This window comes from Brachyistius frenatus, unplaced genomic scaffold (assembly GCF_029030835.1).
Source record: "Brachyistius frenatus isolate BFR_SWC_R1_liver_20210118 unplaced genomic scaffold, ASM2903083v1 Contig_17, whole genome shotgun sequence".
Taxonomy (NCBI): domain Eukaryota; kingdom Metazoa; phylum Chordata; class Actinopteri; family Embiotocidae; genus Brachyistius; species Brachyistius frenatus.
Genome location: NW_027210616.1, coordinates 5957893 through 5973244, shown reverse-complemented (window position 1 = coordinate 5973244; position 15352 = coordinate 5957893). Strand labels below are relative to the sequence as shown.

At 40.2% G+C, this 15352-nt stretch overlaps 1 protein-coding gene across 1 annotated transcript; it reads left to right on the top strand.

Annotated features, from left to right (window-relative positions):
* Nucleotides 1-2287: 2287 nt before the first annotated feature.
* On the top strand, nt 2288-14201 carry LOC138618679 (calcium-binding protein 2-like). Its single transcript, XM_069694591.1, has 7 exons — nt 2288-2371; nt 3075-3356; nt 11412-11442; nt 11539-11673; nt 12091-12200; nt 13626-13773; nt 13863-14201. The coding sequence occupies exons 1-7, from the start codon at nt 2288-2290 to the stop codon at nt 13886-13888; spliced, it is 816 nt and encodes a 271-aa protein (XP_069550692.1). The 3' UTR covers nt 13889-14201.
* The last annotated feature ends 1151 nt before the right edge of the window (nt 14202-15352 follow it).

Genomic DNA, 15352 nt, shown 5'->3' with positions numbered 1-15352 from the left:
AAGATAATCAGTTGATTAGCTGGGTGATCACTGTGACTGAGTTTGGTGTTTACCTGTCACAGATCCGCACAAAAGGTTCCTCTCACTGTGAGCAAGGTTAATGAGTCCCCTCTCCCCTCATGCCACTTAAGCATTTCGGTCATCTGTGACTACTATTACGAACAAATAAGTAATGAGAATGAGTCTGGCCCACATAAAACGTACCTGTTCTTGATGTCTGCTCTATCTGTGTATATGCCTATACATTAACCATAGGCCTCTGGTCGAAGGCCTATCTATACCTGTCTGGGTTGTTCGCTGTCTGGCCTTTCTCTCCTTTAACTGTCATGATCTGTAATTAGATATTATTGCAGGCTGATCAACATCCAGTAACACGAGCCTTTACTTCTACATTACTGCTCAGCGGCCGCTCCCGCTGTCATTCAGCCTCATCTTTGAGCCGTTTCAGGGATGGTCAAGGCAACAGAAAAGTCTGAGATGAGAGACGTTGAAAATAGAAGAGTTCCTTGTCAGTTTCTCTGAGACCATTTCTCGCTTCATCTTCTTCATTCATCCTTCATATTTCCTCTCTCAGATGACTGATCTGTTCCCAAAATACACTGCACTATTTTTAACCCTCTGCTGTGTAACTTAGCTTTTCTGTGACGGATCTCTTTTCTGCCTCCACTCAAGAATTTGCCTCTCCCCTCGCATCAATAATCAATGAGGAGAGGGGCTGGAGGAAGACAGGAAGGTAGCTGAAAGATGGGGTTAAGGTGATTAATGGAAACCTCATTAGGAACTGGAGAGAAGTCAAGCTATGCATTATCAAGTCTGGAGAATATACACTGTAAGGGTTTGGATTTAAGAGAGATGTTTAATGCAGGCTAACAGGAGATGCAGCAGGAGAGGCAGTGATGAAGGAGATTTCAGGGGAGACAGTTAAGGGCAAAATAGAGGGAAGAGTGAGATGTGTTATCAGCTCAAAGCTGCCAGACACCTGCCAACGTCCCTGTTTTCAACTGGAAGGAGGGAGATAAGAGGAAAAACACATTGATATGACCTTTTATTTATAGAAAGTTGATGCTTTTAGTGGAATTGGTTGCTTTAGACAAGTGCTACAAAGCTACTCGTCTGTTTTAGAGAGATGAAAAGCACAGTAATATGTTTACACGCTTGTTTGAGCATTCCTGTCTAAAAATTTAGGTCAGTGGTGACATGTTCACCTGTGTGTGCTCAGCCATGCTTGATGAATGAGATTATGCATGCAGAACAACACTGAGGTGATGCGCTATAGCTAAACAAAAGTCTTTCATCACCACAGCTGCTGAATTTGTCGTATCCCTCCATCCCTCTCGATCTCTTGCTGTCACTAAATGAATAGCTGACCTAGGCACAGCAGAAAAAAAAATCTAATTTGTGTTACAACAAAGCCTCCAAATATGACAGGGAATTGAGGGCAGATATATTGGAGAGACGGGAAGAAGCAGAAGCGTGGAGAGCAGCAAGGATTACTGTGGGAGTGAAATAATGGGAACAAGAAAGAGAGAAGGATGGGAGGAAAAAATAAAGATGAGATGGAACCAGATGGCATGATAACACTAGGTCTTGGGAACCAAAGCACATTTTATGAAGGCTGTATATTGGCAGGAAGGGGTAATAGAGACAAAGCTCCCGGTTACCTGTGATGAAGAGAAAAAGGTGGAAAAAAGGAAGGAAGAGAAGGAGAGACAGGTCAGCGTGTTACAGGTAGATAACGCGAGAGAGGTAAAGCTCAGGAAGTGTAGAGTGTCACCTAAAGGATCAGGAGATAGCGAGCGGGGGCAGAGGTGGAGGAACTCAATCCCAGAGCTGATGATAAAAACCTCCTCACCTGCTCACACCAGGAGACTCCCTCTACCATCTCTACCATTCACAGAAGCACGGTGAAACTCTGAGGAAAACAGCTGGAGGAACTACTAGGACTGAAAGGAGGAAAGAGGAGAATATTTAAGCTTATTTTTCCTTTAACCCCTGAATTAATTCTCTCTTTTTTTTTTCTTTTTACCCGTAACAAAGAAAAAAAATTGCCATTATTACCTCAATGGACCAGAATTTTTAGCTACATTTTTTTTTAGGTTTACTGATAAATCCTAGGACTTTTTCAGGCAACTTTGTGGGGAATTTTAGCACATTGAAGTCAGAAAACAAAAAACAGGAATTACTGCTGAAGAGAGGAGAGCAGGGAAGAGGAACGGTAGAGGGTGAGGGAGGGTGAGGCCGAGTGAGGAAGAGAGAGAGTGCGTCTGCGTGAGCCTGTGACACCGAGATGTTCATGATCATTCGAGAGCCGTCCGCCGGAGAAGGCGGTACTGGAGGGATGAGCGCGCCGCAGGAGAGGAGTGCAAAACAGGTGTGTAGCACGGATACAGCTCCTGTGTATATGTATATTTCTGTGTAATTTTCTCTCTCCTCTATGTTTTGTCCTTATAAATAGCTTTTCTTATGCTTGTCTGTGTGCCTAAATCCCATTTTATGTTGATTTAAGTGGCACACAGAAATAAATGCTTTTGCATGTTTGTATGATTTTGTTCCTATTTAAAAAGAATTGATTTAACGATCGTCTTAAACCAGTAACGAAATGTATTGATGTAAAAGATGAATCTTTGTTTATTAGCGGAAAGCGCGTGTCTCCATATTTATTAAACTATTACATTTTGAGCTAAATCGAGTGGCTGCAAATGTTCCTTTTATGCGTTAAAGAACTTGTGTCTTCTGCTGAAAAAAATACATTAATCTACCTGAAATTGTTGACATCTGGGGGATACAGGCTGTGTTTTTGGCATTTGCATTTATTTATACCGCATCCTCCTGCATCAAATGTCCCAATGTGCTTCATAATGAGCAGTATTGAATTTTAAATAACCAGATATTTGACATGTTCTAGACAATGCAGTTGATATTTCAGGACGTCTGAACTACTAGCCAACATGTTTTGCATTTTCAAAGTATAGATTCATATCTATAAAGTGTAATCACTACTAAATATGTCAAAAATAGCTGTGTGCATTGGCCTTCATACAGCCTGACTCTCCTTCACCCCTCTGCTCCCTCAGGTGCAGGCTGCCATCAAAAAGAAGGTGGAGAAGCAGAAGAGGCGAGGCAACGGTCAGGATAGGGGAGCAGTAGACACTCCGACTGCGACTCCTCAGCCTCTTTGCCATCAGAAATCCAGGCAATTACCCCAGATGATGCCAGCCGAGGCATCTGAGGACAGCGAGGCGCTGGACGACACGCTGGACGAGATGATGGAGGGGCCGCAGAAGGGAGAGAGGGATGGAGAGAAGGAGGGGGAGCCCGTCGACCTGTTGCCCATCGTGGACTCTGTCTTTGGACAGGTAGGAGAATGTATGACTCATCTCTGCACGAGAAATGTGTGTGTGAGTGAGTGAGTGAGTGAGTGAGTGAGTGAGTGAGTGAGTGAGTGAGTGAGTGAGTGAGTGAGTGTGTGTGTGAGTGAGTGAGTGAGTGTGTGTGTGTGTGAGTGAGTGAGTGAGTGAGTGAGTGAGTGAGTGAGTGAGTGAGTGTGTGTGTGTGTGTGTGTGTGTGTGTGTGTGTGTGTGTGTGTGTGTGTGTGTGTGTGTGTGTGTGTTTAATTTGCTGCTGCATTAAGTTTTCTGGCTGATTGAATGTCTCACCAATGGCTTGATTGAAACTTTAAGCCCTTAATTAAAATTTAAAAGCCCTGGTGTGCTCCAGTTTTTTGTAAGTAGCAGTCTCTCACACACCCGTCCTCTTTGATCTCACAGGGCAGAAGAGCATCAAGCTAAACTCACCATAGCACAGCAGACATTAAGCATCTTGGCCTCTCCTTTAACCTCAAATCCTCGTGGAAATGCGGGATGTACAAAGCGTGAGGACCAGAGCTACCATAGCGTGTGTTTGAGCAGATTTAAGCTCCTTTACTTTGGTAAATATTGCGAAAGTGTAATCCGTAACAGATACGGCCATAGTCAGCCAGAGGTCTGATGAACACCCTATCTCTGCTGCAGCCATTGTATCAGCTTGGTATCACATCACATGCCGTCACTCACATGGTAAGACGCGTAACACGACACGGCACGGCAGGCCATCGCACCATTACAGAATCTGTCACCCCGGGTTCAGACATGTGGCATCGTGGTGAGTTTGTGTATGAAAATAAAATGGAGAGAGATTACACAGAAGTTAAAGCCTCCTGCTGCTGAGCTCAGCACGGCCGGTGAGTCACTCAGGACATTTTCTGATATGAAAGAAGAGTCACATCCACCTGATCACGTCAGCAAGCTCTGCACACGCCAATGATGAGTGAGGCTGAGGTTAGAAACAGAAAATCAATGTCGAAAAGAAAAGATGTGATGTCAGTGGTGATGCAATTGATCCAAAATAAGAGAGAGTGGCTGAGTGAGTGGGAGCGAGTCTGGAGAGGGAGAGGAAGAGGGAGAGGAAGAGAGACTAGTTTTACACAACATGCAGTGGTTCACTGTCGTTATTGAATTCACATGTAGTGTCATATTTCTGGAAGAATCTTCCTCAGATAACGGCTCAGTTTAAACCTCATTATGTATTAATTCATAATTTATTCAGTGCAAACATATCCTCCATATATGTTGAACTGCGTGTGAAAGTGAGCGGGTGCGCTCTCACTAAAGACGCTTCAGGTTACACCAGCTATCGTCAACTTTTATTTCACCCAATGTAATATAAAGGAGTTCAAATACACTCAGCTTTGATCAACTACATTAAAAATATGAACAGTTTGATTATAATTCCTCAACCAGAGGAGTTTGAATACTTTTGCCACTGCTGCATATCTTCATTCCTTCCTTCCTTTCTTCCTTCTGTCCTCCACGCTTCGTCTGTTCTGTCTCCTCTCAAGTTTCCCTGCATGATAGCTCTCCTTACTGGAAACCAGCTGATGTAAATCTGAAACCAGATCAGTACGTGATATATCTACTGGTTTACCTGCTTTCACACACACACACACACACACACACACACACACACACACACACACACACACACACACACACACACACACACACACACACACACACACACACACACACACACACACACACAGATAAACACACGAGTTCATCACGAAAGGCCCAAGAGTTGAATCCAAAACATAGGATGGAGTCACATTACCTGAGGACTGCCCGTCTCTTATAGCTCAAACACACACACACACACACACACACACACACACACACACACACACACACACACACACACACACACACACACACACACACACACACACACACACACACACACACACACACACACACACACACACACACTTTGGACACTAACCGGGCGTGTGAGCAACAAATTCAAGCTCTTTGTGTCATTCAATGCCGACAGCCCTGGAGACAAGTAATCAAAACTGAAACCAAATAACACAAATAAACCTGAGTGTGTGTGTGTGTGTGTGTGTGTGTGTGTGTGTGTGTGTGTGTGTGTGTGTGTGTGTGTGTGTGTGTGTGTGTGTGTGTGTGTGTGTGTGTGTGTGTGTGTGTGTGTGTGTGTGTGTGTGTGTCCACTCATACAATCACACACACGCACACAGACACAAACACACCTACCAAAAGCAGATCATTATTACTTAAACCCATCAGTGAGAGACGATCAACGTGGTAATTAATCAGGTTTAACGGTGTTGTGTGTCACTGGTGTCAGTTTTGTGTTAACATGACTAACTAGTTGAATCATGAAGGAACTGCTGCAGCTCAGAAACAAGTGATTACTTGTGGTTGAAGTGTGCTGTGTATAGCTGATAGTCCCTCACTGATAACACAATCTGGATTCTTTGTAATAGTCATATCGTAATCTGTAACAGCTGGATTGACTGATGCAATAGTTTTGTTTGGTGCTGAAATGAATAGATTTTGGTCTTTAAGGTTTAGGTCTCAGTGTCAAAGATGTGATGACGATGAGTACACAATTATAACATTATTCAGACAAGATATCCTGTAATAATGATACAAAGAAATGTAGAAATGTAAATGAAAACATGAGTGCAGGTTTTCAAACGTATACTTTTTTTTTTAACTCTTCTGGGTTGAATTCAAGTGTTTCTTTACTTTTCAGATGTTAAATGTTAAATTCAGATGTATAGACCTTTATTACATACAGTGAGATATTTCACACACGTGTGCAGAAACAGTTTACAGGTGGAAATGTGACTTTCGTGTTCACATATTCACATATTTGATTTGCATCCAAAGTTGTCAGTCACACTTTTCCGTTGAGGTTTGAAGCTGAATGGATGTAAAGAAAATACAAACACAGTATATACATACATTTTAATGCGGAAATACTGTATGTGACCAGGGTTTGCATTTGATCCATTTCTACATACAGAAATGGATATTTTCTCCCATATGTAATTGTGTCCAAACAAAAAAAGAAAACGTCTGTTACTATTAAATCAAAATTTAAAAGACAGTTATGGCAAGACTTTGTGCCGCTTTACTGACAGAAAACAGCGGTTGGTCGCTGTCACCAGCAGCAAAATACTGTCGCAGTCTGAAAGCAAATGTCATTTTGATCTTGTACACAGGATCACTTCATTTTAAAGATACTGTAATCCCATACTAGTAATCCCAGCGACGACACTCCTATCACCTGTCTGCATGCTGGCCAGATCCCTCACAGTAGGAGGCTCTCGTCCTGAACTGTTGGTTTCTGTGTAAGAAAGTTTCCAAGTAAAGTTAAATTTAATTTACAGTTGACGCACTTCAGCTGCAACTGAAGACTCAGTCTGCCTGGAAGTTCTGCTAAAAATAGAAGTTGTATCATTATGCCTCAGACATTTCACTGCAGCAGCTGTCAGATAAAGACATGGGAACCTGGTCCTGAAGTGGCCTCTAGTGGTGACTACTGCTCACTGCAACAGACAACTGCTCATGCAGAGAGGGATGACGTTATGATGCCAGGAGGCTCTGCACTGTCTCACCGTGCTCGAGTGACATCTCTTTTGGAGAGACTTGTTGACAGATGCGTCGTAAAATCTCAGCTGACCACTAAGCTTCGCACTCATATTCTCCACTTGTGATGTTAGCTTTGCCAATTTCTTCGGACAGCTCGGTCAAACTCATCCTAAAATGTAAGAGGTGAAGTTGAGCGAGAGCTCAAACCCCCTCAGACGTTGTTCTTGTTACATCCTGCGTGCTGAGTGACCTGAGATTAATGCTGACACGAACACCAGCAGACTCTCTGGGTCTCACTGTCTTGCATAAGCAGTAATTACAGTAAAGTGTTACAGCTGACTCTTTCATTAAGGAAAAAGATCATCACAATTTGCACTGTGACACATTGCCTAATTCTTCTTGGTAAACACGTAAAGTCACAGCTGCGACACAAACTTTTCAGGAAGAAATTTGGACTTGTTTTTACTTTAAAAAGTTAAAATTTTGAAATTAAAATTCTCATTCAGTGGGAGCCCTCAATTTACAGTACCATTAAAAAGTGCAAAATTATCATTGACCAGAAATATATTATCTTCTTTACTTTAAAAAAATACTAGAAACATATTGAATCTTCATTTTCCATACATTTGAAGTGTGGTCTCCATACACCCCATGTTTTCTCTTTACGATCTTCCACCATTTTTATTTATGTTAATGAACATTTGATCTTAAACAATCTTTGTTTGTTTTTGTTTATAGTTTGTCATGTGTGCTGCAACATGTTTCATTTTTTTTTATGCTAAATGTAGCTTATATTATATTTATTCAATTTTATATTGGGTAAAGACAAACTGTTCAGCAAAGACAAAGCAATGATATTGTTACCAATGTTGTTGCCGATAAAGAGGGCAGCAAGGATAGTGGACAAGATAACATGATGTTTGCTTTTCTTCTTTGTTCTTAGATCTGTCCATTAAAATAGGTTAATTTCCTCTGAAAACCTTAACCTGCTTTATCTAAAAACTAAAATCGTATTTGTTTCTTCTTTTCCATCTCCTTCTTGTATCCCTTTCTGTTTTTTCCCTTTTCATCACCCCGTCCTTTTTAATCTAAAATGGTAGGGATTAATCCGCCTCCGTTTATGTCTTCTTAATTCTCCCTCTAAAACTCTTCATACTGTAGATGAAGTCATTTGAATGCTGTTGCAACATGTGAATGCGAGAGGAAGACAGAGGGGAGGGAGGGGTAGCGGGGAGGATTAAAGCGTTGTGTGAAGAGAAAAGAGTGATGCTGCTTCTGCAAAGAGACATATGATGTGCTCTCTGAACAGTCCAGTTTTTTGTTTTTTGTTTTTTTTTGGCTGCTTTGTTAGGTGACATGTCTTTGACTGTGGTTCATATAGGAATGGGTGGAGTCAGCAAGGATTGTTTTGGCATGGATTAGAGTTGCTGTGTTTCATCTCTGTGATATCCGATTTGACGTCTAGTAACCAGAATGGGACACTCAGAGAGATTTTCTTCAGCTTAGGAGCGCAAACTTGAGCTGAACCACCGAGAAGTCCTCAAAGGAGGGCAGACAAATAAAGGCAGAAAAAAGAGACAGAGGAGAGAAGCATTTGAGCAGCAGGAGGAGAGAGTCGGGGTGACATTGCTTGGTGACCAGGGGAAGCTGGGTAATGGGCAACTGCACCAAACCATCTATGAAAGACAAAATGAAGAAGGTAAGAGCACTTAGTCTCTTCTTTTTCAGACTGTGGATACCTGGAAGTTGATGCTCCTGCTTCCATGTTTACTGTTTTTCATTTGTACTTACTTACTTTCTGGATTTTGGAGCTTTCTTTGCATCTTGCCTTTGTTAATTTACTCCAACAGTTTTATAGTTTTAATAGGTGCAAAATTTAGTAAATTCAGGAAACAATTTGTTGAAACTGGTGCACTAATTGTTTTAAACCACCTTCTATAAAATATTTACTTTTATGTTAATTTCACATAGACTGAATATATTATTCAAAAATGTTCATAAAGGACATTGTTTAATTGTGCTGGTGTTTCATGGACATAAGAAGTCGGAGAATTAGCAGAATTACCTCTCTCAGTGTCAGCAGAATAAGGCTGCAGCAGGATGGAGACATTAGGAGGATGTTGGCATCAAGACGCTCTCTCACAGTAAGCATAATAGCTGATGTGACTGGATTGCCCCGAAATAATAAGCAGTTTATGTAATTCATGTGGTTTACTGCCACATTCTGTCTAATGTTTGCGTGACTAGAAAACAGCTGCTCTTCACTTGTGTCAAAAGATGTAAATGTTCTTTATGTGTGAAGAAGAAGAAGTTAGTCACACAGAAAGTGGGACCGACAGTGATCGTGGTGGTTTAACAGCCTGGTCTGCCTCTAAAGGGGGCGAAACAGAGGCCCCTGCGGGGTAAAGTGAGGGCAGTGGGCCAGCAGAATCTGCAGCTGGAGGGAGAGGAGGATCAGGATGTGGAGGATATGCCGTTCAGGGATCCCGTCGGCGCGCTGGTGAAGAACTGCAACATGCTGAACAACATCGTGGGCCCGGCCTGCGTCTTCCTTAAACAGGGCTTTTCTCTGACGCCCGTATGTAACAGACGTGTGCACACCACGTCCTCACACAACCTCAGTGCAACTTTTTCCGTTCGTGTCGATTCATTCTCATCCCCACATCGTGGCTTTACCCTCCTGCCCTCCACCACGCCAGCTGTGTCATCCCGGCGCATCATTGGCCCGGGTCAGACAATCAAATCCTACACTACATATGCTCAAAGAGGTCGATCACTGAGTTCCATTGGAAATCATTGACTGTCTGTGTGGAGCTATATTCTGCAATGTGTTGCACAGAGTGACCTGGAGGTCAAGGTCGAATGTCCAATCAGGGAAAGTGGGCCACAAAATGAATTGATGTTGGATAATATTCTCATAGCACAGCTTATACTGGAGAAATGACTTGTTACTTGTTGGGGCATTAATTTAACAGTAGGCCTTGTGGCTGCATCACATACTAAAAGTGTCCTCGGTTTCACATGACAACAAAATCAGGCAGGCCTTTATTTCATGTGGGTTAACATACAAGTGCAGAAATGGTCTCAACAAAAGTGATCAATAAGCCGTAGGATGCAAACTTTCTTAAGTTTTCTTGGACTTTATTTCAGTCCTTTGAATATGACTCAACAAAAACTAGACGCTTACTGCATTTATACAACTGAAACAGATGATCTCGCATTAAATGATTAGTGCAACACCTCGGGGTTGAGGGAGGTCATTTTTCCAATGTTGCGAATCAGATCTCTTTACTGTTTGTATCAATATTAAAGCAAGAAAATTACTTTCATTTACTTTGTTGGTGTGTCCCATTGTAAATTATTGTTATAAAGTTAGACCATCTCTACTTAAATTGTGATTTGGTTTGAAAATGAGGCAAAATATGTCTAGTTTATTGTGTGAAAATGAGGCTGGAGATTTTATCAAAGTAAATGAAATAATGTCAGAGGATTTGTCCCATATTGTTTCTCTCTGAATCATTCACTGCCATTGTGTGTGCTGAGAGCTCTGTATGGACACATACAGTATATATGTGAACACAGACATGTGTCCAAAGATCTCTGCTAACCTAAACCTGCCAAATCTCCTAATCTCTCCTAACCACTCACAACTAATCTGGTCACTTGTTGTAATACGTGAATTGTCATACACTGAATACCATTTACAATTTAATCCATATAGATATAGACTCTGTTGTTTATTTTGAAATGCACTAGATTTGTATTACAGCCAACAGAGAAATGTAGTTGCAAATTGAATTGAAGTATAAAGCCCTTTGGTTTGACTCAATGTAAAAATACCGTGAACTGTTGCATACATTTTCCATCTCAGTTCAACCATGTAAAGACAAACTCGTTCATCAAATATTGGCTGAACATCCCACCACTGAAAAACATGACAGACAATATCAATTAAATTTTCCACATTGTTCATGTTTTCAGTGTTGTTTTAATGTTTGTGTTTGAGTTTCCTTTCTTCCCGGTTCAGTGTGCCCTCATGAACTGACATACTGTATGTTTGTGTGTGTATGTGTGGGCCTGTTTTTACATCCAGGTGGGCACTTAAGCCAGAATACACTCCAACTCATGGGGACGTGTGTTACTGTTGGGACAAAAAATTTAGGTCCTCAGGGGTAGAGTCTGCATTTTGAGGGTTAATATTTGGTTTAAGGGATATGTGGGTTAAAATGATATCAAGGTTAGGATAGCGCACAGTGGAAGGTATTATGTTTTTAAAAATCACCATGGAGATAGTGAAACAAGTTTGTGAGTGTGCTTGGATGCTGTTCTTTTTGGTATACCTGTGTTTATGTCTGTGTACTCTGTCAAACCAACTTTCTAAATATTTTCAGCATGAGTATTTCTAAGTTATGTGTGTGTGAGATTTTGCATTGCGTGAAGCAGGAAGCTAACGTGTGAAATTTCTCCCTCCAACAGGATCGAGAACTTAGACCAGAGGAGATTGATGGTAAGATGACTTCCCTGCAGCAAACCATAGTGTTTTAACTTGAAGGCATCTGAACGTGATACGTGACATACAAGTATTGATATGTGTTTTTGCCAGAACTCCGCGAGGCGTTTGTGGAGTATGACAAGAACAAGAAAGGCTACATCAGTCATAAAGACCTGGGGGAGTGTATGAGGGCCATGGGATACATGCCTACAGAGATGGAGCTCATCGAACTGAGCCAGCAGATCTGTGAGTGAAATACCTGACAGAAAAGAGCAGAGGAGAACAGAACAGAAAACTGAAAGATAACAGTGCACAGTAGAAGAAAACTAAACTGAAAATAACACAACAAGAAAAGGAACATGAAGACTTAAAAGATGTTGTTTTTTGTTTAGAGTGGAATACATTGTAGTAATTACTGTTGGCGATGCAGGTGATGAAAAATGTATTGTGTGTGTGATCAAGATGAGACAACAAAAGGATTAGAGAGCAGCTTCTTGGTAGTTTTGATATAAGTGTGTGTGTGTGTGTGTGTGTGTGTGTGTGTGTGTGTGTGTGTGTGTGTGTGTGTGTGTGTGTGTGTGTGTGTGTGTGTGTGTGTGTGTGTGTGTGTGTGTGTGTGTGTGTGTGTGTGTGTGTGTGTGTGTGTGTGTGTGTGTCTTTAAGGTGGAAGTAAAGTGGACTTTGATGACTTTGTGGCGCTGATGGGACCAAAGATGCTGGCAGAGACAGCCGACATGATCGGAGTCAAAGAACTACGAGATGCATTCAAAGAAGTCAGAATACACATGTTGTTATTTTAAAGCATAAAGGCATGCAGACATTTTAACTTATCGAACACAGGTATTGCATGGTTGAACTCAGACATCTCATCAAACTACTAACATTGGTGCAATATTTGTGTATTTGTCATTTCAAGTCAGTGATTATGTGCAGTATTAAACATGTCATTCAACACCCAAATATGACATCTTTAATGCAATATCGCTGCTGATAGTTTTTTCACCCTGACTTCAGATGTATTATATACTTCATATTGGTCATATTCTGTCATTTCTTATCACAGATATTTCCTAAATTCTAAATGCAACAGTCCTAAATATTAATGCAACACTGGAGGTTGACACAATTGCAATTTGGTTGATCTGGCACAATGACAGCCACGTTTTTGAATGTTAAACAGGTGAATAACATTATTAACTGCTGCATTGCATTGCAGTAACAACTCTGCTTTCTTTTCAGTCAAGTCGGCTTATTCATATAGCACATTTAAACACACCATACGTTGACCATAGTGCTGCAAAACTTCAGTTGGAATTAAAACACATTAGGCTATCAAAAAGAAAGGAAAAACAAATGAGCAAAACAAAAAAGCATTAAAAACATAGTCATGCACAAAGTCACAAGTCATAAGAAAACCCAAAGATCTACATTAGCAGTCATCAAAATAAAAAATCGGGCCTTATCTGGAAATGCCAGCCCGAATAAATATGTTTTCATAAGTTAAAATGTCTGCTGTAAAAAAGGGAACAATGAACAAATAAGTATGCACAAAACACAAACAGACGGTGGTCTTCTCAGGTTAAAATCTTTAAATGTGGAGAAGAGATGCGCAAACACAGGAGCTGAAAAAACCCCGAACTTGATTCTTCTTTGGTGGGTTTTCATCAAGTTTCAGATATAGAGACAACACCTGAGAGTCTTTATGTATTCCTTCAGTGGAGTGTCTTATTTCGATGGCAGACTATTTCAAAGTAGACTAAACAGAAAAAAATTAGGTGTGAATAATTTACAGTAACGATGGCTGCAGTGCATGCTGGCATGCTGAGCCATTTAATTTGTGTTATTGGTTACAGCCTGCGTATTTCCTGCTGGAACAAGCTAAACTGATGGGAGTTAATGAGTACCATCCAAATATCACAAATGTCATGAACAAAAAGATCCAAGAACAACAAAAAAACATTTTCTGCATGTACTGTACTGTAGTTTTCTTGTGACGAGGTGTGAAACTTTTTCAGCCTCCAAAGTATGTCATCGTGCTGTGAAAAGTTCTGAAGGATTTCAAAACTTCTTACTTTACTGTTTTCTGGTGAAGAATGACACTTCACAATAACAGATGCTAAGCTGCAGTGAAATCTATCCGTGTTCAGTTTGATTTTACGCGTATCATGAGGGTCTATTTTTGTCTCTCTGTGTCACAGTTTGACTCTAATGGTGACGGTCAGATCAGTTTAACAGAGCTGCGCGAGGCCATGAAGAAGCTGATGGGAGAACAGGTGACCAACAGAGAGATCAACGAGATCCTCAGAGATGTTGACCTCAACGGAGACGGCCTGGTGGACTTTGAGGGTAAAAAAGAGCCACGATGGGACCTGTGAAGTGATCACCTTCGTCTTCTTCCTCTTCATCCTTCTGATTCCTCTCTCTTGTCCTTTCAGAGTTTGTGCGAATGATGTCCCGCTGACCAACATTATGCTGCTGCTGCTGGAACAAAGAACAGACTACTGTAGTGAACTTTCTTCATTTGCTCTGAAGAGCATGCGTCTGAAATTATATTTTTATATTAAAATATATGCAAAAAGAAAAAAAATAGACTTCTGAATTTGAGGTGAAACATACAGATAAAGCATGTCCTAAAACATATCAGACGCATCACCCATATGATTTTCTGTTTTTTTTAGATGTATTTTTATATATGAGTGTTTGTTCTTTGAGATTAAAATATTGTTTGTAAAATTGTAAAAATCAATTTTTACAAAAATTAAATTAATAAATGAATACAACAAAATGGGATGAATTGGGAAATTATTCTGACCATGTTTACAGTCACATTATTAACAAACCAGTATGTTAACAACAAATATGGAGTTCATAACATAAACAACATTTGACAGTCAACTGGTTTGTTGAGTAATCTATAGACAGAAGAGATGCTTCACTGCCTAAACAGGGATTCAACAAGAAAAACAATGTGTGGTGGAAAATATGTAATATACCCTAATGTATAAACATATTTTCCTAAATATAAAAGCAAAAGTTTTCACCATTAAAATTGGTAATGTTTGCCTTTAACCCATTTTATAGTCCTGAACTATGACACGCTGTGTTCCTGCTCCACAACATGTCGAAATCTGCCATACTGCATCAACAACAAGGATTTAATCTCTATTCCACAAATACAATGCCCACAATAGAGATGAGTCCATTTGATTTGACCTCTTAATTAGACCTATTTCACCCCCAGAGTTCAGCAGCTCAGAGCTTCAACAAAAATACACAAACCTCAAATTTAGCCATCTGTGAGGAAAGTGAAATGAATTAAGTGGATTAAGAAGAATGCTTATTTTCCGATTAAAACAGATTATTTGTATTCTGTAAAATTCCCATAAAATTTAGATGATGTACTATATTATTGATTTGATTTTTATACTCTACATATTTTTATAGGCCTACTATTTAGTATACAATTAATTACATTTCTAAATACAATTTAAAAAAAATTACATTATGAATAAAAAACTTTTTTTTTTTTTTTTTTTTTTTACTCATTCTATTTCATTTAATCAATTACTGTATCTTCATAAAGTTTTTGTTTTTTGGGGCCCTTCCATATTATTGTGATATGATTGCCTCATGGAGTTTATTGGCGCATGTTCCATTTTAAATTCAAAACAGAACTGAATCTGAACATCAGCAGAAATTTTGTTGTGTCCTGCAAATCCAGCCGGCTCCACACCAACAGGTCACATGATCAGCAGGTCAGAAGCTGCTCTGTTGGGCAACTTGTTCGCTTTTGCTATACACTGAACTTCATTTTATAGAAACTATTATATGACTGGTAGTTTTTTCTTTGTGGCTGTCTTTGCAAACTTTTGCCAAAAAACACTCACAAAATATGAGCGTTTATTGGCTTTACTTGTTACTGAGC